Genomic DNA, 9,498 nt, shown 5'->3' with positions numbered 1-9,498 from the left:
CAGACATGTTGTTCACTCGTATTAACAACATGATTATTGCTGAGCAATAACTTACACTGTGTCTTGTTGTTTTTTCTTAGAAGAGCAGAAAACACGGACGGGAGTCACTGGTCACAGTCACTTGCGCCGTCAAGGTGGGGCCTCCCAGCCGGCGGCCACCGCACTGGGCAGCCTGTGGGACAGCAGGTTAGCACAGGGTCCAATGAGAGGTCGGCCTTCTTTGGTCTTTGTTCTGGGTCAGGGAGCTGAGCGAAGAGGTGAGCCAGCAGGGAGGGGATGCGATTCTGAACACGCCACGCAGTCGTGTGCCGGGTCTGCACTTCCCTTTGTCACGGATGTCACCCCCCAGAGTCTCAGAGAGATCCTTGGAGGTCATGCTGCTTTTGTGTCCACCGATTGGGTCCCTGGGTTTGCTGCTGAGGGTCATCTTACTTTCCTAAGGGGACTGAGTGATAAAAGCCAACCACCACGAGCGAGCTGCAGGAGAGGAGTGGCCGTCCTGCACGCCACCCCGTCTCGGCGAGCGCTCACAGGCACTGCGACAGCCGGGGAACGAAATGCCAGCGCCGCCCCACCTGGCCAGCGGAGGACGTCCCTAGGGCGCCTCTGGGCTTTGCCTCCCTTCCCTCCATCAGCCCTGGCTCCCCGGTGACGACTGAAACTGCCCAGACAGGCAAGAGTGATGGCCAGGCCACTTGCTCACACGAGCCTCACCTGACCTGGACCGCGGAGGATGCGCCCGACGTCGGAGTAACCACAGCTACCGACACTGGCCCACGAGAGACGAGGCTGTGGTCTCAGTGGAGACGTCAATGCAGGTGGCAGATACCTCACTCATCACAAACACAAAGGCAAAGGGGCTGCCGGGACCCCCAGTGAAGAGCTGGCCCCGCAGTGAGCAGTGATGGCAGGCCTCACGGCTCCACCCGGCAGGCTCCGCACTAGCAACCCCGGGCCGAGGGACGTGCTTGCGGCCGAGGTGTGAGCTCCCGACCAGCCCGGGGAGGACAGCGGAGGTGCTGCGGCCGCACCCGTCTGTGGTGGGCACGGAATGACAGTGCTCAGGTCACCCCTTCAGTGTCAAGGGATGGGCAAGGGATGGGCACTGGGGCCCAGGGTACGACCCACCTCAGGACCCGGCTGTGTTCCGGGCTCCGTCCAGATGCCCTTTCCTCTGCTGGACATTGCCCCTGCCCCCTGTTGCAGGTTGCCAGGCCAGCCACGGGGGACCACCCTGCGAACAAGGACTGCAGGTGTTACCCAGGCTGTGGTCCCGACCCTGGCAGCTGACGAGCCCGGAGGAGACAGACTGGCTGTCCCCCGTGGTCCCCAAGGCGGGCCACAGTGGTCCAGGGGAAGCCTTGGGGGCATCAGCTCTGCCTGAGACCACTGGGATCGGCTGGCAGCACCAGGCCTGGTGGAGGCAGATGGCAGGAGCCACCGGGCCGAACGCTTCCCGCTCCACCGGCTGCTCCGGCATCAGCCATCAGGGTCGGCGCAGGCTGGCAGCAGGGAACAGCCAGGACTTCGGGCTGTAACAGCCACCTCGAGGCCCTTCCTGTCCACAGCAGTGAATGCACCCCAAGCCGCATCCCAGGGGCCGGTACCACCGTCCTCTGACAGCCTGAGAACTCACGCACACTCCAAAGCACTCCTGCCACCTGTGAGCCAGGGGGAACGGGAAACCCTGCTCCTACGAAAGGCCGGCTCACACCCCTCAGGGCTACACCGGGCCCCGAGTCCCTCCGGGGGTCTTTGGTGGGTGGGGGACGAGGCTGGCAGGAAGGCTAGTTTCTCTCCAGTGTTGGAGCTCGTGTCTGTGGGCAACTCTGTCGCGCACGGGATCGCACCACATCCCGCTCCGCCTGTCGGGGGCCCGTGAGGCGGAGGAGTGCCAGGACCTGAGGTCAGGCCCAGCTGCGTGGGCAGGGCACCAGGTCGCCAGGAGGCTGCCCTCCGGGGCCCAGGGCACACGGCAGGGAAGATGCACACACAACAGGGGCCACAGGCCCACGGCCCCTGAGTGCCACCAACCACGATCCAGCCACAGGACCACACTCCTGCATGTCACAGCCTCCTCCCAGGGGACAGTGCCAGCTGCCCACGCCATGTCCTGTGGCCTCCTTGAGAGGAGGAGGGAAGCCCGGCACCTGTCCCAGGGGCCAATCTGGACAAGCCCTGCCACGGGGCGGATGCTTCCAGGTCGCTCACCCCCAACAGGACTCCCACCCAGGGAGCAAGGGAAACACCGTCTTTTGTTTCTCTTTTTGAGCAGAGGGAGGTGCTGCTTCTCCTAAACTTGCTGAGGAGGAAGCCACAGGGCTGTGCCTGTTGGTGGCCCCAGACCTCAGGACATCACCTGAGGCCCGGTGGGGGCTCCAGCGGGTCTCTCCTCTGGGTGTGCAGGGCAGGGCCAGGGCGAGGCCTGGAGGTCGGGGACCCTTCTGAGGGATCCCCGCGGCACCTGCGGGAAGTCCTTCCTCTGTGAGTGTGGACACGCGACTCCGAGCTGACGACACGGATTTGCCCTCGAAGCCGTCCTGGTGGTGGAGACGGGAGAGGAAATGAGACGACGGAGCGCTGGAACTGCCGAGGGGCCCGGCAGGTGGCGACGGAAGCCCAGGACGGTGTGTGAGGAGGGCGCTTCCAGCAGGCACTGGGGCGAAGGCACGCCCAGGGCGGACGGCAGCACCAGAGACACGGTAGGCCGCGGGGCAGCAGCCCGGCCGTCCCTGCGCCACCGTGGGGAGCCCAGAGGCAGGCAGGCAGTCTGAGCACGCGGCCGGCTGGCCGGCGTGGGCGCGGCTCTGGGATGACGGCAGAGGCGGTGGGCCGCGCGTTGGCCGTGCCTGAGAAGCACCCGTCGTGTGTAGCACCGTCAGGGTCGGAGCACCAGGACGCGCGGTGCAGAGCAGAGGGGCGGGGCAGGCCAGGCTCTGGCTGCCAATCACAGTTGGACCATTGAGAGAAGGTAAACAGTGAGTTGATAAGAGGCCAGCTGGGCAGGCACAGGCTGGGCCCACAGACCCCCGAGGCCAACCCTCCCGGGGGCAGCCCGGGCAGGCCCCCAGAGCGGCGGTCTCTGGAATGCTCGAGGGTTCTGCTTGGGCGGGGCCCACGCCCGCACCCGCGCCTTGCCCGGGCGGCTCACCTGGGGGCCTAGAGATTCGGAATCTGTGATGGTTAAGCAGGGGCCCAGAAGCCCCGATGGAGACTGGAGCCCCTGCAGCAGGGGTGGAGCTGCCTGGGGGCCGGTGAGAGACAGGTCTAGTGGCCGAGAGAGGTCTGGCCACACGACCACTCCCTGGGACTGCAGAGGACGCAAAGCCGGGCTGGGAAGCAGCATGCACGCCTAAGGCACGTGGACCGTACGCCGCCATCTCTACGCAAGGACGTCGCTTTTGGAGGTCGCGGAGGTCACGGACAGAATGCAGCAACGTGACAGAATGGAGAACACCTGCTGTGGCCGCCTGCAGCACAAGTCGCCTGCCCACCCTGGACACTGGACACCGAGGGCCGGTGATGTCAGCGACCGAGACCTCGCCAGAACACACGGGGCACAATTTTAAAAACCGACAGGGTTTGTTTAGAACTCCAAAGTTCAACGAATGCCCTAGTTTAGGGTGAGAACAAGTATAAACCTGGAACGATGCACAGCATCCATGAGCGGTTTCCTCGCGTGACAATTCCGAAGCACTGTCATCGACTACGACAGGTATTGAAGGTTACATTTCTAACGAGAAATAACAACGGGTTGGATATTCTCTTTCCTATCACAAGTGATAACCAGTGTTTGATATTTTACATTTTCTTCCAAGAAATATAAGTCTATCATCGTTTTAAAATAAAATGTCTGCAGTAACAATTATCTTAGAACTTTAAATTAAAAAATGATTCTGAATTTAGAGACTTTCAAAAAAAGACCCAGGTGTACTTCAGGGTCTTCTGACAAACAAATTATTAAAACAGAGACCAGGTGAGGCCTTAAAAATAGACAATATGTTGTATTTGAAACAAGACTGCACTCTTGAATTTGAGAATGAATATATAGGAACTGCATTATTATTTCATAAATTCTCCTCTTACTTAGCATGCTGACACGTCCAGCTGTCCCCGGGTGTGTGTGTGCGGGTGGGTGTGGTATTTTTTTTTGGTGTTCAAGTTTCAGGAAGAAAAATCACGGTTCTTTCACTTAGCGTATATGTTTTCCACCTTACTTAACTAGATCTTTAAAAATGAAAATGGAAGCCTCCTCTGACGGCAGTATTTATCTCGTCGAAGGATAAGTAATTCTTCAGTGAAGTGTCGCTAGTCTATGAGAAAACGTCCTCCGGCGTGGCTCCTCCCACCGGCCCTCGGCCGCCTGCTGCCACTTCCTCCGTCCCACAAGGTCCTTTCCGAGTGCGAGGACCTCGGTGGAGACGGCGGTTCAAACCCCCCAGAGGAGTTGCCTTCTGCTCGATCCGCCCCCCCAGGGACTCGTCAGGGGTCGGGCAGGTCCGAAGTATCCACTATGACTTTAATAAAGATGGTGTCGTCTTTAATGTACGTCCCGTTTTCTAGCACAGTCTGCGCCACAAAGACCGGGCAGCCGGAGGCGATGTTCATCTCCCCGGTGGGCTTCTTGAAGCTGCTGCTGTTGGGGTCTGGCTTGAACGCGTCCCCCAGGTGGCGCCGAGACGACCCCTGGTCCATCAGCATGAGTGTCACCTTCTGCTTGAAGGGCCACGGGAGCAGGGCGTCGTACTCGCCACGCATGATGACGAAAAAGAGTGACAGGTGCGTCCCCTTCCCCATGCCGTCCCCGTTCAGGTAGACCCGGGCGCACATCTTGTAGCCGAAGTAGCCGGTGTAGAAGGGCTGGCTGTACAGGGACAGTGTCTTCCCCATGACTGCCTCCTGCTTCCGCCGCTTGTAGTCGCGGATCTTCCAGATGAGCACCCCGTTGTAGCTGGCGGTCTCCAGCACCTGGAACCGCAGGTCCATGTCGGCCAGGCGGATGTCGTGCACGCTCAGCATCTGGTCGTGCCGGCTCAGCTGCGACTCCAGCAGGCCTGGCGGGTGGGAGAGACAGACAAGGGTGTCAGTGGGGACCAGAAAGGCGGGGGGGTTGCACTAAACACCAGGAAACCACCGAGGCTCTCGGCTGGCAGAGGGTAACTGCCACGCAGATGCCCTGACACAGGCCTCAGACCCTTGTGCTGTGTGGGCCACCACACCCATGGCGACGGCGCGCTGAGATGCAGCAGCCTGGGGTCCCCAGAGCCCCTCACTGCAGGGTCAACAGGGAGCCCTCCAGCCTGAGGCTTGGGGTACCCTGCACCCCAAATGTCAGGTGCTTCTGTCCCCACCCCAGGTCCTCGGCTGCTGAATCCAGCCCCCACGTACTCCGCTCACCATCAGCCCTTCTGTGCAAACACGCAGCACATCCATGTGCCCCCTGAGTCACAGGCCCAGACTACTTCCAGACATCAGACATGTGTGGGCGGGGCCGGCGGGGCTCTGCCAGCCTGCCTGTCACAGGCCGATCCCTGGGCCTTCATACACACCCGACCAGCAGGCCCTGACCCACGGCTGCCATCCCTTGGTGCTGGCCTTGGACAAGTCCCAGCGGGACCGTTTGTCCCTGCCAAAGGCACCGGGGCCGAAAGGCTGTTGGCCTGGCACACACTTCTCCCATAACCGGGAGGCCCTGCTCTGAGGCACTGTGTACCCCACGGGTTCGAGCCACAGCACTTACCTGGGTCCAGGTCCCTCCCAGACCCATCCCTGCCCCTGTCCGGCCACCCTCACCTGTGTTTCGGGCTGCCTGCCCCGAGCTTTTGTCCACACTCTCCAGCTCGGTCACTCGGTTCTGGAGCGACTCCACGCTGCTCTTCATGCTGTCTGCTTCCTCCCAGTTCTGCCGGAAGGGGCGGATCTCTTTGTCGAGCTCTTTCAGTTTCTCTGCTTGGCTGTCTATTACTCGCTTCCAAGTCAAAGGCATCAAAGAGGCAAAACACAGTCAGAACTCACAGAAAACGCCGAGCCACCACCACCAGAGCCCAGCTAGTTGGGGACAGAGAGGCCAGCCCAGGGCCCCACAGGCACCCTGTCCAACACCTCATGTACCTCAGGGACAGAGGTAACGAGGGTCCTTACTTCCCAGAGGAGGGACTGAGGCACAGAGAGGCCCCCCCTCCACCAGCGGCAGGGCAGGTGGCCCCACATCACTCTGTCCAGGGCTCTCAAGTTCAGGGCACTGGAGTGATGCCCGTTGGCACCATCTGAAGGCCCACGACCGGAAAGGCTCCAGCCACCAGCAGGGGCCAAACGCTGGGGGCCTCCTCCCGGCTGCCTGGCTTGGGCTGCAGGGGCTGCCCTGACTCTGCAGCTCCAGAGACCTGGGCGTCTGCAGGGGCTCACAGCAGGAATGGGCCCTGGGGGCGGGTCTTCAGACCCTGGGGAGCCTGGGCCCAGGCCTGGGGCAGTCTGCCTCCCCCCAAGGATCCCCCCTGAGGGACTGTGGGAGCACCGCCCTCTGGGCCCACACGTGTGGTTGGCAGCAAGGCCTGACTTCAGGCTACTTTACTCAGAAAACTTTTCTTCCCAGAAATACACAGACCGCTTCCATCTCTCACAGGGACGGCAGGGGCAAGGGCCCACCTATCCTGGAGGACCCCCCGCCCAGTCTGCGCAGTGGCCCGGGGCCAGGGCCTAAAGGGGTTTTGCCTCTAAAGAGAATTTGCATTTCTGAAGTAAGGCTCCTGGAGGCTGAGCAGGGCAGCCCGTGAGGCCGTCTGTGGGGTGGCAGGCTGGGGGTGGGGGCCAAGCTCACTTCTCCTTTTGAAAGCCTATTTTTAAACACGGGGTTTCAGCACCGTTGCTGGCTCTCACTGACCACGAAGAACAAACTCTGCAGGTTTGGGTTACTTTTGGGGGGTAAAAGCAGTGTTATTCTTCCTCTTCTTTCCAAGAAAGCCTGATGTGAGTGAGCTAACATCTAAAAAGGAAAGATGATTTCGCTGAAGAACACCTTCTACGCGGATGCTCCTCTACTTTCAAGCGCGCTGTGGCAGGAGGCCACTGAATGAGTTCACCAAGTCCGGTTCGGGCGCCACGCAGTTCCCGCGGTGAGCGCGCAGACCGGCGAGGCGCCTCCACTGAACGCCCGGGACTGTCCTCGCAGGCTCTCCCCACTGAGATGATCCTTGGGCGCTAGCAAGTGGGAGGGGACGGCAGCCAGGCCTGCAGTGATCAGGGGCAGCTGGGAGGGGCCACTCTGTCTGGGCCTCACCCGGCCTCTCAGGGAGGGAGCTGTGGAGTCTTAGCCACTCGAGCCTCTGGGTGGCCAGGACGACTCCAACCCAGGAATGCGGAGCCGAGGGGCAGGAGGGCACGCACATGCGCACTCGTACACTAGGCTCAGCTCACCTGACAGGGGCCCCCACAAGGGAAACTGCTGCTTTTAAATGACCTTTCATTTGCATCAACAGCACCATTCCAAAGCCAAATGCCAGTCCAAATTGACCTTTCTCTACAAAATGCAGCCAAGGTGCTTCCACTCCCGAGGCACCGCCCACACTCAGTCTCCTCGGTGTTTCACCAGTAAGAACCCACGTACAGGCACGTCCCAGACGCACGCGCAGGCGCACACCACGCAGCAGGCCCGCTTTCCCAGCGCCCGTCGGTGTCCGGCGCGTGCTTCCTGTGAGCCCGTGCCGCCCGTGCGGTCCCTGTCGGGGAACTGGAAACCAACGTTGTCCCCATAGGACAACGCAGGTGGCGCTCAGGGGCCAGGCCCTGCAGGGCCCTTGGGAGAGGAAGTGCCACGCCTCCCGCCACATCTGCACGCATGCAGCCCACAGGGGTTTCTGGAAGACGGATGTCTCCTAAAAGACCCACAACCCCGAATTTCTTCTCCCTTGCACCCAAGTGCAGGCAGCCTATGGGTGGGGCCAGAGGCAGACTGAACCTTGCCCTCCTGGCTGCCCTTCCACGCAACCCTCCAGGGGAGTGGTCACCTGGCCTCAGCGCCACACGCTGTACAGCCGATGATGGGCCCTCATCTTCAAGTGCACCCCCCCACACGTCCCTCTCCAGGGAGAATGGCCCCAGCGAGCCCCCCTCATAACCAGCCCTAGAGTGCTAATAAGGGCGGAAGCTGGCTCCACAGTGTGGTCACCCTCTGTCTTAGACTGCGTGGGTTTATTCAATCACAATAGCTTTAAAATATGAATCACACACAGCAGAATCCCTGAGCTCTACAAGAAAGGAAGCTAAGTGAATTAAGTGCCAACTCTGCTCACTGGAAGTGGAGGGAGTGGGTACACAGAAGCCTCGGGGGCTGGGACAGGGCACCTGGGGCCTCTGTGAGATTCTAACGTCCCAGTGCACGCGGACCCACTGCACAGTCACTTTCTTCCACTGTCGGCATTTCTGACAAGGGGTGAACAGCCTCCCCGCCAGGCCACTCAGGGGAACACGCCGCCGCAGGCACAAGCCTGGGAAGCCATCCTGGCAATGCGCTGGTGTCCCCGTGACGAACGTGCAGACGGCAGTGACAGAGAGCACACTAACCAGCGCCCCGGGGAGACCTGTGCTGGAGGCAGACGGGGAGCAGCCTTCTACCCAGGCCCGTTTCCACCGCCACCTTCCCCGGGGCCCCATGGGGCTGCAGGTTTGGAGACGCCTTTGATCGGACGGTGGGATCGAGCCAGTGAGCATGAGAATCACTGGAAAATTCAGAACAAAACAGGAGTGTGGCTCCACCTCACTTTAGGAAGTGAGACTTTACACATGAACATATGAAACCAGAGATAGTAATAAAAACAGCTAATTTTCAAAATCATAGGCTTTTAAGTTCAGCTGCACTGACAGGGACTCAAAGGCACAAAGCAGGGACCGGAGGCGCCTGTCTGCTAAGGGCGGGGCTCCTGGGACGTCCTTCTGAGAGAGGACACTGTAGGGCCCCCCTGCCCTTCAACGCAGCCATGGTCTTAAGCCTCTTACCTGTAAATGAAGTATTTTGGATTCATTATTTCGAAGCATTTCCTTCTGTCTCTCGATCTCAATTTCGAAGCTACATATCTGGTTGTGCAGGCTCTGGATGCTCTTGTTTTTCTCCACACTTTCATTCTGCAGCAAGGAAACCTGCAAATGAAATTCTCCAATTAAGCATGCAAAATTGGTTTTAATGTTAATGACAAAAATTCGTAACAATTAGGAAAGCAATGCAGTGTTCACAATATAGGCCGCCTTTTAGCTCACTGGAAGGCGTTCCAGGGAAAAACCTCTCCCCACAGGAGGGAGAAGCCCTGGCAGTCGCTCGGGGACCCACCAGCTGCGCTGCTCAGCACCTGCCCCAGGAACGGAGAAAGCGAGGCCGAGTGTGGCCGCTGAATCTCAGAGCGGACGGACGCCTTCCACAGGATTTGCTGAGAACAAATAAACCCCTTACCAGCAAGGCCTCCACACCGTGTCACACGGAGTGTGTGTCCCTGAGAGGCAGGAGTCACA

General features: G+C 60.1%; 1 protein-coding gene across 4 annotated transcripts in view; it reads right to left on the bottom strand.

The window, feature by feature from the left end:
• Positions 1 to 3,977: 3,977 nt before the first annotated feature.
• TRAF3 (TNF receptor associated factor 3) overlaps positions 3,978 to 9,498 on the bottom strand; it is a 98,364-nt gene continuing 92,843 nt past the window's right edge. For all 4 annotated transcript variants that reach the window (XM_053928085.2, XM_053928084.2, XM_053928086.2 and 1 more), the window contains 3 exons: positions 8,992 to 9,132; positions 5,794 to 5,968; positions 3,978 to 5,054 (listed from right to left, as the gene is read on the bottom strand). In XM_053928085.2, coding sequence (XP_053784060.1) covers positions 4,483 to 5,054; positions 5,794 to 5,968; positions 8,992 to 9,132 — 888 coding nt within the window. In that variant the 3' untranslated portion in view covers positions 3,978 to 4,482. The remainder of the gene's footprint in view (positions 5,055 to 5,793; positions 5,969 to 8,991; positions 9,133 to 9,498) is intronic.

This window comes from Desmodus rotundus, chromosome 7 (genome assembly GCF_022682495.2).
Source record: "Desmodus rotundus isolate HL8 chromosome 7, HLdesRot8A.1, whole genome shotgun sequence".
Classification (NCBI taxonomy): domain Eukaryota; kingdom Metazoa; phylum Chordata; class Mammalia; order Chiroptera; family Phyllostomidae; genus Desmodus; species Desmodus rotundus.
Note: the sequence above shows the minus strand (reverse complement) of the source record. Positions and strands in the feature narration are given on the sequence as shown.